At 46.5% G+C, this 19458-nt stretch overlaps 2 protein-coding genes across 2 annotated transcripts in view; both read right to left on the minus strand.

Annotated features, from left to right (window-relative positions):
- Nucleotides 1–6976: 6976 nt before the first annotated feature.
- MUC4 (mucin 4, cell surface associated) overlaps nt 6977–19458 on the minus strand; it is a 48502-nt gene continuing 36020 nt past the window's right edge. Inside the window, 8 exon segments of the mRNA XM_069593042.1 lie at nt 6977–7542; nt 8419–8581; nt 10631–11009; nt 13179–13252; nt 13641–13820; nt 14745–14821; nt 16456–16891; nt 18229–18366. Of these exon segments, the coding sequence (XP_069449143.1) occupies nt 7350–7542; nt 8419–8581; nt 10631–11009; nt 13179–13252; nt 13641–13820; nt 14745–14821; nt 16456–16891; nt 18229–18366 (1640 nt within the window). The 3' untranslated portion in view covers nt 6977–7349.
- Nucleotides 11376–11952, minus strand: LOC138434532 (large ribosomal subunit protein eL21-like). Its single transcript, XM_069579361.1, has one exon. It carries the CDS (start codon nt 11908–11910, stop codon nt 11428–11430), a length of 483 nt encoding a protein of 160 aa, XP_069435462.1. The 5' UTR covers nt 11911–11952; the 3' UTR covers nt 11376–11427.

The following is a 19458-nucleotide window of genomic DNA, read 5'->3' on the forward strand; positions in this document are numbered from 1 at the left end:
TCGGACACTACTGAAGCAACTTAGCACACAACCCAAAGATCGCTATGGGACAGATTCTGCCCAAAGCGGCAGTGACACATTGGAAAATACTGTGCTGTTTCTCTAATGTTTACATGGCCTCGGAGATTTCAAAAGAAATGTTTTCTGCATAAAATAACATCATAAAAGAAAAGCCTGCTACTTGAGAGTTTCCCTTTAATGGAAAGATTTTTTTCATGCCCATAAACATTTGATGCCTGCATTTGTTAGGGAGAAAAGGAGAGGATGACTTCCCTTTTGGATTCAGAGAGTCGAGATTCACGGAGATCATGAAAGTGAAAGTCGCTCAGTTGTGTCTGACTCTTTGCGACCCCATGAACAGTTCATGGAATTCTCCAGGCCAGAATACTGGAGCGGGTAGCCTTTCCCTTCTCCAGCGGATCAAAAGTACAGAGAGTTCCCATATAGCCCAGGGATCAAGCCCAGGTCTCCCGAATTGCAGGTGGATTCTTTACCAGCTGAGCCACAAGAGAAGCCCAAGAATACTGGAGTGGGTAGCAGAGATCATATAACTTGTTTAAATGAAGATAGCAAAAATGCTACAGTTTCCCTGATTAAATTAGCACTCCACTGAAATTTAAAGCTTTATCTACTGTTTCAAGTATGTTTCTTTTTATGTGGCTTTGGGTGTGTGTTTATATTTTAATTCTAGGGAGTGACTTGTTATTATCATTTTGAAAAGTCCAGTGGTTCCTAGATTAAATGAAACAGATTTTTTCAAGGCGGGGACTGGAAACAAAACAACAAAACAATCATGCCTTGCACAGCATTGTTCAATCCATCAGTCAAGGGTCCTCACTGGGTTTAGGATGAGATGTAACTTTTGTACCTTAAGCTAAAGGAGAGCCTTCCTCCTCTCTCTGCATGTCCCTGCCCCCCACCCACCTCAAGTCACACTATAAAGTCCTCATCGCATAGCTTGGGACTGCAGCGGTCAGGGCATCGCAGTCTCACCAGTCCATCACACTTAAATCATCCCTCCCTCTTTGTTTTACATTCCCTTCTTTCTAACAGCTGGACCACGCCCCACCCCCAACCTATTTCTCTTCTTATGTGCTTAATTCTTTTATTTGAATTTTTACTGTTTTTTAGTTAATAAATTTTATTTTTAGAGTAGTTTTATGTTCATAGTAAAAATGAGCCAAAAGTACAGAGAGTTCCCATATAGCCCCTTCCCCCAACACCTTACAATCTCCCCCACCATTGACATCCCCCATCAGAGTGCATTTGTTATAACTGATGAACTTATGATGACATAATATTAGCACCCAAAGTCCATTGTTTATGTTAACATTCACTCTTGCTGTTGTATATTTTATGGGTTTTGACAAATGTATTATAACATGCATTTGCCATCGCAGTAATGTACAGAGTAATTTTCCTGCCCTAAGTATCCTCTGTGCTCTGCTGATTCATCCTTGCCTCCCTCTTAAGTCCCTGGACACCACTGATTTTTTTTTTTTTTTAACCAACGCCATAGTTTTGCCTTATCCAAAACATCATATCTTTGAAATCATAAGGTATGTAAACTTTCCTTCATGTCTTCTCATGGCTTAATAGCTTATATCTTTTTAATGCTGAATAGTATTTCATTGTCTCAAGTATCATAGTTCATTTATCTATTCATATACCATTTCATAGACTGCAGCCATGAAATTAAAAGACGCTTGCTCCTTGAAAGAAAAGCTATGACCAACCTAGGCAACATATTAAAAAGCAGAGACATTACCAACAAAGGTCTGTCTAGTCAAAGCTATGGTTTTTTTCAGTAGTCATGTGTGGATGTGAGAGTTGGAATATACAGAAAGTTGAGTGCCAAAGAACTGATGCTTTTGAACTGTGGTGTTGGAGAAGACTCTTGAGAGTCCCTTGGACTCCAAGGAGATCCAACCAGTCCATCCTAAAAGAAATCAGTCCTGAATATTCATTGGAAGGACTGATGCTGAAGCTGAAACTCCAATACTTTGGTCACCTGATGCGAAGAACTGACTCACTGGAAAAGACCCTGATGCTGGGAAAGATTGAAGGCAGGAGGAGAAGGGGATGGCAAAGGATGAGATGGTTGGATGGCATCACTGACTCGATGGACATAAGTTTGAGCAAGCTCTGGGAGTTGGTGATGGACAGGGAAGCGTGGTGTGTTGCAGTCCATGGGGTCGCAAAGAGTCAGACACGACTGAGTGACTGAACTGAACTGAACTGATACCAAAAGACAATTTTGTGGCTTCCAAATTTTGTAATTATGAATAAAGTTACCGTAAACGTACATGTATAGGTTTTTGTAGTGGATGTAAGTTTTCAGTTCATTTGGGTAAATACCAAGGAGTGCAGCTGCTGGATCATATGGTGAGAGTGTGTTCAGTTCTGTGAGAAACTGTCAAACTGTCTTCCAAGGTGGCTGCACAATTTTACAATTCCCTGAAGCGGTGAACGAGAATCCCTTTCGCTCCACATCGTTCGGCATTTGGTGTTGTCAGTGTTCTGGATCTTGGCCGTTCTCATGGATGTGTGTTGTGTAGTTGCTCAGCCATGTCTGACTCTTGTGACCTCATGGACTATAGCCTGCCAGGCTCCTCTGTCCATGGGATTTCCCGAGCGAGAATACTGGAATGGGTTGCCATTTCCTTCTCCAGGGGATCTTTCCAACCCAGGGATCAAACCCACATCTCCTGCACCGGCAGCAGGATTCTTTACCACTGAGCCACCACGGAAGCCTCTCGTGTGGAGTGGAATCTTATTGTCTTAATTTACAGTTTTCTAATGATGTGTGATGTTGAACAGCTTTTCATAGCTTACTTGCCATCCATGTATTTTATTCAGTGAGGTCTATGCTCAGGTCTTTTGCCTATTTTTTAATCAGATTATTTTCTTGTTCCTGAGTTTTAAGAGTTCTTTGTATATTTTGGGTGACAGTTATTTATCAGATGTTATCTTTTGAAATATTTTGCCCAGTCTGTGGCTTGCCTTCTCATTCTTTTGATATTGTCACAGAAGTTTTTAATTTTAATGAAGTCCAGCTTATTAATTCTTTCTTTCATGGATCATGCCTTTGGTGCTATACCTGGAAAATTATTACCATACTCAAAGTCATCTAGGTTTTCTCCTATGTTAACTTCCAGGAGTTTTATAGCTCTGTGTTTGACATTATGTCTTGATCCATTTTGAGTTAATTTTTGTGAAGGATGTAAAGTCTGTGTCTAGATTCATAGTTTTGCATGTGAATATTCAGTTGTTCCAGTACCATTTGTTTAAAAAGCTGTCTTGTGTCATTGTGTTGCCTTTGCTCCTTAATCAAAGATCAGCTGACTATATTCATGTGAGTCCATTTGTAGGGTTTTTTATTCTGTTCCATTGATTTGTTTGTCTGATCCTTTAATAATAGCACACTGTCTTGATTACTGTAGTTTATAAAGTACTTAGCTTAAAAGCCACGAAGTTGAGTAATATAGGTCCTCTGTTCTTGTCCTTCAATACTGAATGGGCTATTCAGGTCTTTTGCTTCTCCACAGAAACTGTAGAATCAGTTTGTCATTATCTATAGAAAATCTTGCTGGGGAGGGGTTTGATTGGGATTGCATTGAATCTGTAGATTGAGCTGGGAAGCACTATTAAGAACTTCTTGACAATATTGAGTCTTCCAATTCATGGACATGGAGTATCGCTCCATTTATTTAGTTCTATGATATCTTCCATCAGTTTTTATAGTTTTCCATATATAGATGTTGTACATATTTTATTGGGCTTCCCTAGTGGCTCAGTGATAAAGAATCTGCCTGTCAATGCAGGAGATGCGGGTTCCATCCTTGGATTGGGAGGATTCACTGGAGAAGGAAATGACAACCCACTCCAGTACTCTCACCTGGGACATCCCATGGACAGAGGAGCCTGGTGAGCTACAGACTATGGGGTCACAAAAGAGTCAGACACAACTCAATGACTAAAACAACAACAACATATTTAGTTAGATTTATACCTAAGTATTTAACTCTATTGGTTGCTAATGTACATGGTAATGTGCTTTTAATTTCAAATTTTGTTTGTTCATTGTTGGTATATAGGAAAATAATTGACTTTTGTGCATCTTGTATCCTACAATCTTGTTATAGTTAATAGTTTTAGAAGATTAAAAAAGAATTCTTTCAAATTTTCTACATAGACAATCATGTCATTTATGAACAACAATAGTTTCATTTCTTCCTTTCCAATCTGTATACATTAAAATTTTTTTGTGTGTGCCTTACTGAATTAGGACTTGCAGTACAATGTTGACAAGTAGTGGTAAGAGGGGGACAGTTCAGTTCAGTCACTCAGTTGTGTCCGACTCTTTGCAACTCTATGGACAGCAACACACCAGGCCTCCCTGTCCGTCACCAACTCCGGGAGCTTGCTCAAACTCATGTCCATCTAGTTGGTGATGCCATCCAACCATCTCATCCTCTGTCGTCCCCTTTTCCTCCTGCCTTCAATCTTTTCCAGCATCAGGGACTTTTCCAATGAGTCAGTTCTTTGCATCAGGTGGCCAAAGTATTGGAGTTTCAGTTTCAATATCAGTCCTTCCAATGAATATTCAGGACTGATTTCTTTTAGGATGGACTGGTTGGATCTCCTTGGAGTCCAAGGGACTCTCAAGAGTCTTCTCCAACACCACAGTTCAAACGCATTGGTTCTTCAGTGCTCAGCTTTCTTTATATTCCAACTCTCACATCCACACATGACTACTGGAAAAACCATAGCTTTGACTAGATGGACCTTTGTTGGCCAAGTAGTGTCTCTGCTTTTTAATATGCTGTCCAGGTTGGTCATAGCTTTTCTTCCAAGGATCAAGCATTTTTTAATTTCATGGCTGTAGTCACCATCTGCAGTGATTTGGGACATTCTTGCCTTAGAGGCAAGAGAAGCTAGAGGAGGCCATCCTTGTCTTATTTCAGATCTTAGCTGAAAAGTTTTGAGTTTCTCAGCATTAAGCTTGATGTTAGCTGTAGGATTTTTTGGAGAGAAAGAGAAAGAAGGTTTTATCAAGCTAAGGAAGTTCCCCTCTATTCCTAGTCTGCTGAGAGTTTTGGTCATAAAATGGTGTTATGCTGTGTGCTGCGCTGTGCTAAGTCACTTCAGTTGTGTCCGACTCTGCAAGACCCCATGGACTATAGCCCGCTAGGTTCCTCTGTCCATGAGATTCTCCAGGCAAGAATACTGGAGTGGGTTGCCCTGCCCTCCTCCAGGGGATCTTCCCGACCCAGGGATGGATCCCATACCTCTTATGCCTGCCATGTTGGCAGGCGGGTTCTTTACCTCTTGAGTCACCTGGGAAGTCCATAAAAAGGTGGTGAATTTTGTTGAATGCTTTTTCTGCATCTATGGATATGATCATTTTTCTTTCTTTCTCAGTCTTTTGACGTGATAAATTACATTATTTAAAAATGTTGAACCAACCTTGCAGACCTGGGATAAATGCCACTCAGTTGTGGTGTATAATACTTTTATTCATAGTTGGATCTGATTTGCTAATATTTTGTTGAGAATTTTACTTCTATGTTTATGAGAGATTGATGTATAGTTTTATTTTCTTCTGATGGATTTTTCTGGTTTTATTATTAGGAAAATGCTGATTTTACAGAATGAGTTAGGAAGACTTCCTCTGCTTCAATCTTCTGAAAGAGATTATACAGTTGGTAGAATTTCTTCCTGAAAAGTTAGATAGATTTCACCAGTGAACCCATTTGAGCTATGTGCTTAATTCTTGTTTTCTTTTGTTGACTGCACCATGCAACATACAAGATCTTAGTTCCCAATCAAGGATGGAATCCATGCCCCTTCTAGTGGAGGTAGCAGAAGTGCAGAGTCCTAACCACTGGACTACTAGGAAATTCCAGTGTGCTTAATTCTTGACACATGAATGCTGTGATTAAATGAATGTGATTCTATATGGAGACTTGATTACACTATGGGGCATTTGAAGGTAAAACAACAGCCTTGTACATATTGGCAGGAGCTTCATCTGCTGGGAGAAGTCATTCTCTAATGAAAAGCAGTTTGGAGCCTCTGCTTAGATCAGAGATCAAGCTTCTTTGGGAACTTCCTTCAACATCACTCACACACATCTACAAGTCTGAGCTTGAACATCAAGTTTGTATCATGTGATCACCTTTTATACCCTATGGCTACACTTGATTGGATCAGGGATGGACAACTGACATAAGCTACACCAATCAGATTCTCTCTCTCTTTACCGGTTTGGGATAAGACCAAAAGGCAACTATCAAGTTTCTGCATAGAGTTGGAACTGAGGTGCTCTAGACACAGGAGGTGTGGACCAGTTGTTTCTGGAGTTGTTCTGTCAGATATGGATAAAATTTTGCCTGCTAAGAGAGAAGGAAGGGGGTGGAAATTGATCAGGTTCCTAGGAACAAGCAGAATGAAGCTAAGGAACTTTGGGATGGAGCAGCTCAAAAGCTCTGACTGGGGCCCAGGAAAGGGCAAAGAAAGTGTATCATGGGTTTGGGACCTTAGATCTAAGGATGGAGTGGCTCCTGGAAAGGGAGCTGTCATGATTCAATCCTTCCTCCAGGGAACACAGTCAGCAGCAGACCAGAAAGGCAGGGAGGGGTCCTCGGAGAGAGTTGCGGATACTCCCTTTTGGGATATCTCCACCATCCTCCTCAGAGGGCCAGGCCTTGACTTGTGTTGTGGGTAGGGGAAGAAAGTGATATGGAAGCTGAAGAAAAGATCCAAATCTGGGCTGGAGCAACCCAACTTCCCAACATGGAGTAACTGAGGGCTGAAGCAGGACTGAGTCCAGTTGACCTCTGCTCCCGCCACCCTCTGTGCCAAGACCTTCAGCCACCAAAGGAAAATCATGAATGAAACCCATGACTTTGGAAACACAAAAAGCCAGAAGGATTTTATTTAAATAGGCTTTAATTAGAAGTGAACTGGAGAGTTTTGCATGCAAATGTATTTTGGTTTTTAATTTAGAGCCATCACCTCATCAACTCTGATATGTGACTGCTGTGTTTCAGTAGGTTGGTGTCCTCTCTGTGGGTAGGTCTGCGTGAGAACCCATCTATTTATATAGTAGATCTTTACGACCTCTTCCTGTCAGCCTCTGTGTCTTCTGTACTGACAAGGTGTGCTCTTGACTTTATTATTCATTCCCATTAACCATTCTTGAAGAATAATGAATCATCATCAGTCATCTTCCTTTTTCCAGTATCCCAAAAGCACGATGCCTGAAAGTGTGTGCAGGTGAGGCTGGGGTGGGTCCGGAGGTATCCTAGGCCACAGCCGCCCGTGTTTGTGTTCGGGACGAGGCCTCAGCTCTCGGAGTCCAGCGGGTAAGGGAAACCGGCCCAGGAGCCCCGGAAACGCAGGATCAGAAACACCGCGACCCCCAGCAGCAAGATGGCGCCCAGGGTCCCGAGGAGGATCCTGAAGAAGGCTCCGAGTTTCATGCTCAGTTGCTCACAGCGCTTGCCCCAGGGCGTGCAGATGGAGGAAGGCACACAGCTGGGGATAGAGAAGGGGGACGCGGTTAGCAGGGGAGGAGGCTAGCGCTGATCCTCCCCATCCCTCCTCTCCTGCCAAGGAGGTTTTCCAGGCAGGCTGGGCCCCCCTCTAGGGGACGGGTGGAGTCAGCCCTGCTGCCCAGTTGATGGAAGACCACTGGGCAACCCAGGCAGCCGTGGGGTGAATTCACCGACGGTCCATTCCATCTGGACCGCCCGGAGGGGGCGGGGCTGGCCGCAGGTGAGCATGCGCAGACAAAAACCCAGCCCTGCCCCTAACCCTCCATGGACCGGATGCGGAGCGGGCTGGGTGTATCTGCAAGTGGGGACAAGCGAAGACGCTCTTGTGATAAGAGGGCCCTCTTGTCATAAGAAGCGAGGGCGCTCTTGTGATAAGAGGGCCCAGGTGGCGCTGCCCTTCTCCTTAGTAGGCCTTTGGTTCAGTGCACTCCCCTCACTACTGGTGATGAAGTAACAGGACAAAGGGCGCCAGTTTGAGAGGACCACCCTTGAGTGGTAATCTTAAGGAGGGCCAGGTCTAGACCCAAGACAGAGGGTTCCGTTTCCACCAGGAGGTAGCAGGCTGTCCACCCAAGAAGTAAAATCATGTGTAAGGGTTTGGCTTTGGAGCCCGGATCCTGCTACTTAACTTACTGGGTTTCTTATCCTCTCTAAGCTGCAGTTTTCTCATCTTTAAAATGGGCATAATAACCCCCCTGGCCCCCCGTAGCTGGTCTGAGTTGCAGAGGTAATATACTATCTTTATTCTCCACCCAGCATGGGCACTCACACATTTTTTTCCATCTCCCCTTTTCTCTGATCCCTGTTCTCTCACTGGCAAAGGGAATGGTCCTAATTTTCAAACACCATGAGGTACCTGCAGCGGGGCCCATCTGGCAGGTGCTGGCACTGGCCTCCGTGCTTACAGTAGCCCTGACTGCAGGGGGACACGCAGGTGAAGCCACCCTGGGGGCTGTAGACCAGGCGGTAGTCCTTGTAGCCATTGCATTGCAAGCAAATTGCCAGCATGCTCACATTCACTGTCTGGTAAGACACAAGTGAACATGGAAAACAACTGATTAACCGCAAGCCTATACCTTTTCTATGAACAATTGCATGTTCAGGCACCTGTCCTGAGACATAATTGGAAACCACAGAAAAACTACATATGTTCATGAAGGTTCAGAGCATCATGGTTTATAAGAGCAGCAATGCTTCATGAGAGTGGTTTTGTTGCTGCTGCTGCTACTGCTGCTGCTAAGTTGCTTCAGTCGTGTCCGACTCTGTGCGACCCCGTAGACGGCAGCCCACCAGGCTCCCCCGTCCCTGGGATTCTCCAGGCAAGAACACTGGAGTGGGTTGCCATTTCCTTCATTGCATGAAAGTGAAAAGTGAAAGTGAAGTCGCTCAGTCATGTCTGACTCTTAGCGACCCCATGGACTGCGGCCCACCAGGCTCTTCCATCCATGGGATTTTCCAGGCAAGAGTGCTGGAGTGGGGTGCCATTGCCTTCTCCGTGGTTTTGTTAAACAAAGCATATTGTGCAACTGATAAGCTCCAGATATGCATCGGTTAAGAGCGTATGCTATGAAGTCAGCCAGACTGAACTGATACTCACACTCTACTGCTAACTAGTTGTGTGATTTACGAGAAATTTCTTAACTCTTTCAACATCAGTTTCCTTATTTTTAAAAGGAAACTACCTTGCTTAGATGTTTAAATGTGATAATATATGCAGAGTACTCAGTAGGTACTGGACACAGTAACCCTCAATAAATGGTCACTATTAGTATAAAATTGTTTAAAATATAGCACGTATGTTATAAAATATCAAATGAAATGTGTATACAATAGACAAGGCATTCAGCTCAGTTCAGTTGCTCAGTCGTGTCTGACTCTTTGCGATCCCATGAACCGCAGCACACCAGGCCTCCCTGTCCATCACCAACTGCCAGAGTCTATCCAAACCCATGTCCATTGAGTCGGTGATGCCATCCAACCATCACGTTCACAATTATTTGAGTAACGAGGAAGTTATCAAACATTAGGCATGACTTGATCATTTTATCGTAAAAAAAATAATAAATTGATATGTGTGAAGGTTCCTATGCATACAAGAAAGTTCAAAAGAATATGCACAAAATGGGTTTGTCTCTGGGGTTTGGAATTAGGGGTGATTCTTTTTTCTTTTTGTTAATCTGTGTTTCCTGAAGTTTCTATAATAAACACATTGTACTTGTATCGTAAAAATTATGGGGGTTTTGTTTGTTTTTGCTACTAAAAGTCAATCCCCCATCCGCAAACACATATACACACACACATAGCAGTTTGGAGGATTTCAAATTTTTGCCGCTGGGAGGGAGGAGGCTTAGCCTGGATTCTAGAAGGAGCTCTTGTTTGATCCAAGTAACAGCAGCTTCTGTTGGGTTTGGCGTAGTCCCTGCCAGTTTCTGCGTGACTTCAAAAAATAGGGTGAGCTATTTCTTTCCTTCTCCAGCAAGTTTGCCAACCTATCTTATTCCTGTTCCAGCATAATTAGGGGCTGTAAGAGTTGAAAGGGACCTCGGAAATCCCATCTCATTTTCCAGGTGGGGGTACTGAGACCTGGATTGGGGATGGCTTTTGCTGAGGGTCACGCTTTTTCAGGAAGGGAGTCTCTGCCCACGGGTCAGGTCTCCAGCTTTCAACTTACTGTCTCCAGTTGGGGGGCAGAGGCAGAAAGAATGTCTTTGTTTATGTTTATAAAGTGCAATGGCCTTTTAACCCAATCATTAACAGTTTTAGAGAGAGAAAAACCTTGGCAGCGATGGAAAGCAGCAGCTGGGGATTATACACACGGGGACTCACCAAGCAGTACTTTGTGCTCCTGTTCTTGAATCTAGAAGGCTAGTGGGTAAAATGTTCACAATTTTTCTCAAAAATTACAAACAACAACAACGAAAAAAACTAAATTAACTTGCTTCATATCTGTGGCCCACTGCAGAATACATTTCAGCTATGGGTTTGTGTGGGCTGTAGACCTGTGACAGGCTCTCACTGCCTACCTCCCCCTCACCTGTCCCAGGAGCTATCCCCCAGATAGTACTCACAAGCCATCACACTGTACACATCCTTCCTAGAGATGGAGTGGAAGGCCACGTTGTTCCTGGGCCCCCCACTTCTCTTCCCCCTCATCTGGGGAGCCGGGGGTAAGAACACCTTCACCATTGCATCCAACGGCTGGTTGTTCAGGAAGTCAATGACAGGGCCCTCAGGGCGGTACTGGAATTCAGAGATGATGTTCCAGTGGTGAAGGGAGCTTCCTGACGCTGGTGCTGTTGAAGGTTTACTGTATGGGAGGGGCCGAGAGGGGAGAGGAGTTTGGAGGAGGACCCGGGGACCAGGCAGGGACAGTCCCGCTTACGTTTCATCCACTTGTCTGTTCCAGAGAAAGGCCCACAACTCCAGGTTCTTCAGTCTATAGGCCACCTAGGGCAGAGATGGGGTTTGGGTGGGGAGTGGAAGCAAGGGTGAGGCCCAGTCCACAGAGGAGACCCTTCCCACTTCAATGAACTTATTCATCCCTGTCTCTCTCTCTCTCTTTTTTTTTTTTTTGTGGAGCCTCTCGGCTTTCAGGAATTCAGTTCCCTGACCAGGGAATGAACCCAGGTCACGGTGTGAAAACTCGGAATCCTAACCACTAGGCCACCAGGGAACTCCCTATTTCCTTCTTTGAATATGAGGACACTGGACCACCAGAATGTTTCTCATCATTTCTTCATCCCCGCACCCCAGCTTAGTCTGGTGACTGGCACACATCCCTGCTTAATAGAAGTTTGTTGGTGAGTGAAGGACTTTCTTTTTTTTTTTTTTTTTTTTGCAGTCCAGGTCTTTATTTTTACACCCATCAGGCCATGAATTCATAGGGGATGGGCTCCAACAGTTCGGGTTCCTTTCCATTGGTCCTCACAAAGTGTGCTTCTCTAGGTGGAGCAGGCTGGCGCTTCAGCTGAACCCAAGTCCCTTTCTCTTTGGCTTCCTTCTTTTTCTGATCATTTTCCTTCACACGTTTCAGGAAGCTATCTCGGCTCTTAGAGTGCTTAATATGCTCAATACGCACATTAATTCTCTTGGCAAGAATCTTGCCCTTAACTTGTTTGTTTACAATGATGCCAACAGCATGCTGGGTAACACTGTAGACTCTCCCTGTTTTGCCATGGTAACATTTGTGGGGCATTCCTTTTTGAACAGTACCCATTCCCTTGATATCTACAATATCACCCTTCCTGTAGATTCGCATGTATGTGGCCAAAGGAACAACCCCATGTTTTCTGAAAGGCCTGGAGAACATGTAGCGGGTGCCCCGCCTCTTTCCCTTTGTGTTGGTCATCTTGGCGAATCACTGGAAGATGGCGGTTCCGGCCGAAAAAAGGAGTGAAGGACTTTCAATGAATAGCCCCTAACTTGCCTCTAATTCTTGACTTACCCATTCATTCTCTCCCCACCTGTATAATGAACATCGATTATATTTAGCCAGACCTAGACCTAGGGGACAGTCAGGTGCTCAGGATATCAGTATGATTTAGGAACAATCCCTTCTCAAAGGCCATAGTGTCACTCAGTAGACAAATGTCAACAGATTTTACCAGAGTGTAGAGTGCTGTAGTAGTAATAGCAGCAGTAATAATTATTTGGATAATCTTTTTTAACACATTGTGTTCTAGGCACTGAACTGAGCACTTTACATAATCATTTAAACCTTCATACAAACCATTGACCTAAGTACTATCATCATTTTTATTTTTACAGATGGAAGATCAAATAATTTGTCTAATCATTATACCTGCTCTAGTGAGTGGTAGTACCAGGATTTGAGCCCAGAAATGGCAACCCACTGCAGTGTTCTTGCCTGGAGAATCCCAGGGATGGGGGAGCCTGGGGGGCTGCCGTCTATGGGGTCACACAGAGTCGGACACGACTGTAGCGACTTAGCAGCAGCAGCAGGATTCTATACGGGCTTCCCTGGTGGCTTAGCGGTAAAGAATCTGTCTGTCAATGCAGGAGACCCAGATTCGATCTCTGGGTTGGGAAGATCCTCTGGAGAATGGCATGGCGACCCACTCCAGCATTCTTGCCTGGAGAATCCCATGGACAGAGGAGCCTGGCGGGCTGCAGTCCACAGGGTCACACAGAGTCGGACACGATGGAAGTGACCGAGCAGCAGTGGCAGCAGGACTCGAGAGCCTCAGTAACAACTACTGTGCCTGAGCCTGTGACTGGGCAATGGGCTAGGGCATGGGAGCCAGGAAGAGAACGTCCCTCAGGGAAGTCAAGGAAGGTTTCCAGGATGTGAAATGCCCTGTTTCTTCCATATAATATCCAAGTGCAGGTCCCAAGGGATGCCCAGAAGGAGAGGCTGTGTTGACCCAGTCACCTTGGACTCTATTTGTTGAGAGTTGGCCATTCCACCCCACTTGGAAATCTTCATCCTGGGCCTTCCTGCCTTCCTCACCCTCAGCCTTCCCTGGAGCAAGGTGCTCCTGCCTCCTCTGGCAGTAGAATCCAGATGGATGTTGAGACTCAGAAGGCACAAGCCAGGGATAAAACCTTGCCTGAACCTGCCAAGGCCCGCCCCCCACCCAGAGCTGCAGCACTGACCGAGACGTTGACATCTGCTTGGGAGGCATTTTCGTCTTCAGTGAGAGAGAGCTGGATGATCCTTAAAGGAAGCTCTGGAGATGGGAAAAGCAGATTCATAATCGCCTCACAGGTTTACCTAGCCCAGAGAGACCACCCTATCCTACACTGACAGAAGGTCTCAGAAGAGGCGGCCAAGTCTGCTGACCCTCACCCTAGTGCACGCTGGATGACCGTCAAGCTTCCCTTGACTTGTGCTGAGCTGTGAGGTCACCTTCAATCTTTTCTCAGCAGACGGCTCAGGCCGGCGATTCCTGCTGTGACAGTTGCCACCCACGCGCTCCCATAGCCTACAATCTACCACCACCTGAGGGAAATCTGGAGCTCTGTCCTGTGGGTTTGAGGGATTTAGCCTGGCGCCTGGAGTCCCCCAACTTCACCCAAGGCAAGAGAAGTGGGGATGGCAGAGGATCTGGTCTTAACCCTGATGGACGGTTGGAGTGAAATTGTTCCCAGCCGGGAAGCAGCGGGCGTCGGTGAAGGCTGAGGGGCAGGTGCAGACGGGCTGGCAGCCCAGAGTGTGGGAGGCGGAGCAGAGGCCATTGTTGTACCAGTATTCCTCAGGGCAGGACTTGTTCTGACAGAGGAAGGGTTTCTCCAGAGCTGCAGGGGGAGCCGAGAGGTCAGCAGCGCCACACCAAGCACCACCGGACAGGCCCCAGCCCAGGGAAAGCTGTTCCCAGGACAGGCTAGGTTTCTTTCTCGCAAAGCTCGTTTAAACTATGTTCTGTTTGTGGGCCACTCTGGACCCCAAACTATCCTTCTTTTTCCAGACATTTCTTTGCCAGGCAACCCTTTTTTTCTCTGCTAGATAAGGGTTCTCTCATGTCTGCTGAGGGAATGGAGTGTTTATCAGAACCTCCCCATCAGGAAAGGACCCTCTTCCAGGAAAGCCCACCAGCCTGTTTTCTTCACTTCTGTCCCCTTTTCTGCATTTATGAGGCTATGGTTTTACCCTCTCTGGTCTCTGCTCTGAATATGTAGTGGTCTCTAGATTTCACTGGGGTGCTTCAGGGGCTTAGTGGACGCCTCTCCGTGATGTCCCCAGTGACTGGTGGCTCAGAGGTCAAGGGACAGATGGCAGGAGGAGGACTCAAAGGGAAGATGAGGCACCCATACTGCCAGATGCCCACAGCAGCCCCTGCCCCCAGGCGTCCTGAGACCCTGGGCCTGGCATATCTGAAAATCCCCAGGAGCCTGAGGACCCGCCGCCACTGGCTTCTGGTTCCCCTGATGCTGCTGGAAGTCTCCTCCCCTCTCCAGGCTTCAGTCTCTTGCCCTGGGTTTCTCCCAACAGTGCCTCAGGGCTGCTCTGCTCTGACCCCTCCCCCAGGCTTGTACAACCTCTTCTCCTTCAGCTTCACACCTACAATACCCACCTCACCTCCTTACCATACCTACCTGCACTGAACATTCTAAAGCCTCACTGGAAAGTGGGAAGAAATGGTTTGCCCAGCTGTGTTAGGCCCTCCCTCGAGACATCACCTGTCGCCAGAACTTCCTGCCAAGGCCTTGCTTCCAGCTCACATGCACAGTGAGGTCCATCCCCAGTCAGGTTCGGGGGGCAGGCCTCGCAGCCCTTCCCACACTGGGCGGCCAAGGAGCTGGACCATTAACGGTTTCTGGCGTGTTGCTGTAACCCACCCTGTTGGTCTGAAAACCTATGGATCCCAAGTCCTTGTCTTAATTATGTCGGTATCCAATGACCACCTTCTCGAACAGGCCCTGGGCCCACCCGACCCTGTCAAGGGCAGACTGTCCTCCAGGCCGTGCGGCCTCCCTGGGCCATCCTGAGCTCTGTGCCCAGCCCCTGCCCCGGGGTCCCAGCCTCTTCCCTTTCACAGCAAATCCCCTTGCCTGAAATCCTTTCTAGAGTAAGATGGTGGCTAAAAAAATATTCTCCCATCTCTGGAATACTGGATCCCACATAAGCCCCGGTTTGCTGCTCTCCCTTCCCTTGCTGACTCCCACCCAAGAAGGAGACTCGCTGCTGAGCATGGCGAGAGCAAGCGGTAACTAGATCAAGGGCACAGGGAGGGGAACCAGTCAGATTCTCAGCAAGCTCATGTCTCTCTTTTCTATCTCCCCTACGAGACGACGCTCGAAAGCTCCCTGAAATGGAACCTTTCAACACTTTCTACTGTCAAGTCTAGATATCTTGGGATATCTAAAATGCTGTATGGATTTTAATCTCTCCCCCTTCCCACCCCCCCCAATCTGTATTTTTTTCATTTTCTGCCTTCTGGACTCCTCTACCTCGGTCCCTTCAAGTGGGGATTCTCTGCTCATGCCTCAGGAGGAGGGTGTGTATGTGTAAGATGTGAAAGAGGTGGTGGGTGGTGGAGTACTGCCAGCCAAACACTTTCCTTTCTGGCTCCCCTCAAAAGTGACAAGAGAAAACAAAAGAGACGGGGCCAAATTCATTACTTAGGCCAGGTATCTTGGCTAAAAACTTGAATGGAGAAGGATTTTCTCCAAACTCCTAAAGAGATGCTCCTTTCAGTTGGAAAGTGAAATCGCTCAGTCGTGTCCGGACTCTTTGCAACCCCATGGGCTGTAGCCTACCAGGCTCTTCCATCCATGGGATTTTCCAGGCAAGAATACTGGAGTGGGTTGCCATTTCCTTCTCCAGGATATCTTCCTGACCCAGGGATTGAACCCGGGTCTCCCGCATTGTTGGAGGAAGAGAGTAAAAGGGGAAAAAAGTTTTTTGGGGGGGGACTAAGATCAGAGGGGATCTGTACTTCTCTTCCCAATACTGTGAAAATGACTCCCCCCAGCAAAAAAAAGTAGCTATGCAGTGTTTCTATGCAGATGGGACCCTAAGCCAACTTACAGGAGATTTCTTTTGTCTGAGCAAAGCACAGAAGCCATGGAGCCTGAAGGGAGGGCCCATGGAGCCTGAAGGGAGGGCCCAAGGAGCCTGAAGGGAGGGCCCATGGAGCCTGAAGGGAGGGCCCATGGAGCTGGGATCTGTGTAGACTCAGGCCCAGGGACTGCATAGGCATCTTCCTACCCCACGCTTCACTGTCTTATTTCAGAACCAGGGAGCGGAAACAACTGGGAAACTCCAAGAAAGCCTGAGGTGGAAGTTTCCTACCAACCTGGCTGAATGGGAGCTGGGAGATAAAAATTCAGTTGAGCTACAAGCATTAAAGAAAGTTCTTTTGTATACTTTTGTAAGTTTGTGACCCGAGGTTGGTATCTGCTCCACTGACCCCTCCTCCCAACACAACACCTGACACAAAGGGGCTGAAGGATGACACCCTTTCAATTCCTACTTCCTTTCCCCTCCGCAGGGAAACTCCCCCTATTTCATTCTCTAACACTCACCTCCAGGGAGGAGTTGCTCACCCAGCTGGTCTGGTTGTACAAACACTGGCTCTCTGCCTTGCACTCACAGACCACTGTCCTTGGCTTCAGTACAGATGACAAGCTTCCCTGGTCACTGCTTGCTAGAATCTCCAGAGTAAATGGTTCCAGCAGCTTTGGTGTCCATAGCAATGTCCCATTCTTTGTCCCAAGGAAGACAAGATCGTTGAGAGTTGGGAGCCCCATCTGCTCTGCTGTCTGATACCTCAGGTGTGGATGCTGGATTTCCCCCACCCCTCTCAGACCACCCCTCTGATCTTCTGTGGCATTTCCTTGAGCAAGGTTAGTTTCCTGGGGTGGCCCTGATTACACTCCAAACTGGAGGTGGCACCAGCCCATCTCAGTGGTTGTGGGGCAGCACTCTGCAAGCAGAAGGCAGTTGCCCCGCCCCTTGCAGAGACCCCTGGGCTTACACCAGAATGGCTCATCAGGAGGGGGACGGAGGATGAAGGCCAGGATCCTCCCAACACTTGCTTCCCACCTCCCAACACTTCCCCAGGCTAAACTGCAGGCCAAACTGATTTCAGCTTCACAGCAGCCCCAACCCCGCCCTGACTTCACTTAAAGACTTTTCTGACCCAACCTGTCTTGTGTTTTTAAGAACGTCTCCTGAAAACGGTCGATTGAGAAGAGCTGATAGTAGGGAACAGACGAGTGTAACTTCCAGGCTGTCGGTCTTCAGGATAGGAGCCAAGTGGGCGGGAAAATTTCCTGGTGCCATTAATTTGACACCTGGGAAGATGCCATGTAAAGCAACAGGGTGCAGCCAAAGCAGTCCCTTCTTATGCACAGAGAAAGAAAACGAGTCAGAGACGTGTTCAGAGTTCAGAATAAGGTCCCCAAGGGCTTTGGTTTAGCAAAGAACAGTCACCAGCTTAATTAGTGCTGGCAGCAGAAGGCAAGCTGCGAGCCGTGGGCTTTGACTCTTTTTTTTTTTTCCTTTGGCCACACTGCACAGCTTGTGGGATCTTAGTTCCCCAACCAGGTTTGAACCCAGCCCCATGGCAGTGAAAGTGTAAGTGCTGAGTCTTAAACACTGGACTGCCAGGGAGTTCTTTGGGCTTTGACTCTTGAGCCAGATCATGGTTACGGGCCTGAACTGGGGTCTTCACACCATTCCTGTGAGAGAAAGATGAAGCTTTCCTTGGCCCAAGCACAGAAAAGCAGATGAGAGACAATGTGAGGTAAACACGGTTGACAAACATAAAAATAGTGAGAAATGGACCAGATAAAGCTTTTGTATTTCCTTAAATCTTGTTCCATGTGATATCCTTCTTTTAATAGATAGGCAATGTTTTAAATTTAGTACCTGTTAATTGACATATTTATTCTAATAATTTGTTGATTACATGAAGATGATAACGTATTTCAAGACTGAGATGAAATGAATCTTTGAATAAGCTGTATATGCCGAGAGGCAGTCTAGCTAGCTGGCCAAATCTCCATAAGCCCATCACTGCTATTCACTGGGGATGGGGGGCGGGGCACCTATTTGAATTATAGCGATCATTCCTAAGAAATGCTGGTCCTGGATATTCCAGTGAAGAAGTGACATGAAGTTGCACAGGATATAATAATGCAAAATTACCCAAAGTTTGACTCTGACTTTATCCGCTAACCCCCAGCCAAGTGTTCTTACCAAAGAGCTTGAATTCCGTGCAGTTTTCTCTGAGGGTGAATGTGATGTCCTTAGCATTGCTGGTGTAATTAACCACTGTGGTCTGTCCCATGTAGGCTTTTATCACATCAGGACCCTTGATAGAGGGTGGGTACCGATCTGAGACACAAAGAAGGGATGTGGGGTTTAAGGCAGGATACTCCCTTACCTTCTGGGTCATCTCTTTTCAGTCTTCTAGCTTGCGGGAGGCATTCCTCAGGCTGGGACCCATCTCCAGAAATAGGAGTTAGTCGGTGCGCCAGCTCACAAACCCATGAAGATCAGGCTGAGGTTGTACTGCCCAACCTTCTCCCCAGACAGGATTTATTTCAAGTTCTTTCCTGATCAGAATGCTATGCCAGGTGTAATATGAAGTGAATCAGAGGACAGCGTTGTTCAGACTATTAAGGAGTTTTACACTTGGAAGAGGACTGAAAACCATGAGGGTAACGTCATGGGCATTGTGTTTGTCAGGAATAGAGAGGGAATGTAACCTTTTCACTGGTCTCTGTGTTTTGGAGCCCTGCTATTTCCACTTCATTGTTCATTCATTCATTCAGCCAGTCACTTAACAAATATTTATTGAGCACCTACTCTATGGTTGACACTGTTCTACGTAGTAAGGATGCTGCAACAAACAAATAATAAAAAAGATACCTATGAAAATTAGAAAATATGTTACTAACTAATAGATAGTTATAGATGCTAAGGAGGAAAAACAAAACGGGAAGGCAAATCGGAAGTGTGGGTGAATTTGAAATTTTAGGCAGGTTAGCCAAGAAAGGCACTGCTGAGAAGGTGACATTTGAATAGAAACTGGAAGGAGGTGAGGGGTGCCAGGCACCTGGGGTGGGGTGCCAGGCACCTGGGTTAGCCTGCCAGGCACCCTGGGCAAAGCGTAGCAGGCAAAGGGAACTGCATGTGCAGTCTGAGTTGCTAGGGAGCCAGGCATGTCTGAGGAATACAAAGAAGCCAGTGAGGCTGGTGTGGAGGGAGTGGGGCTGGAAGTCCTAAGAGAAGAGTTTGGAAGGGCAATGGGGTCAGACTGGATAGGGCTTTGAAGGTCATCGTTAAGAACAGAGTGAGCTGGGAAGTCATGGGAAGGTTTGAGTAGAGTAATAGCTTGAGCAAAAGAATATGTTAAATTTTACAAACGTGTAGCTCAAAGGAGTGTCATGGAAGGGCGTCCCCTTATCTGTGCCCTAACTCTGC

Source organism: Ovis canadensis, chromosome 1, assembly GCF_042477335.2.
Source record: "Ovis canadensis isolate MfBH-ARS-UI-01 breed Bighorn chromosome 1, ARS-UI_OviCan_v2, whole genome shotgun sequence".
NCBI classification, from domain to species: Eukaryota; Metazoa; Chordata; class Mammalia; order Artiodactyla; family Bovidae; genus Ovis; species Ovis canadensis.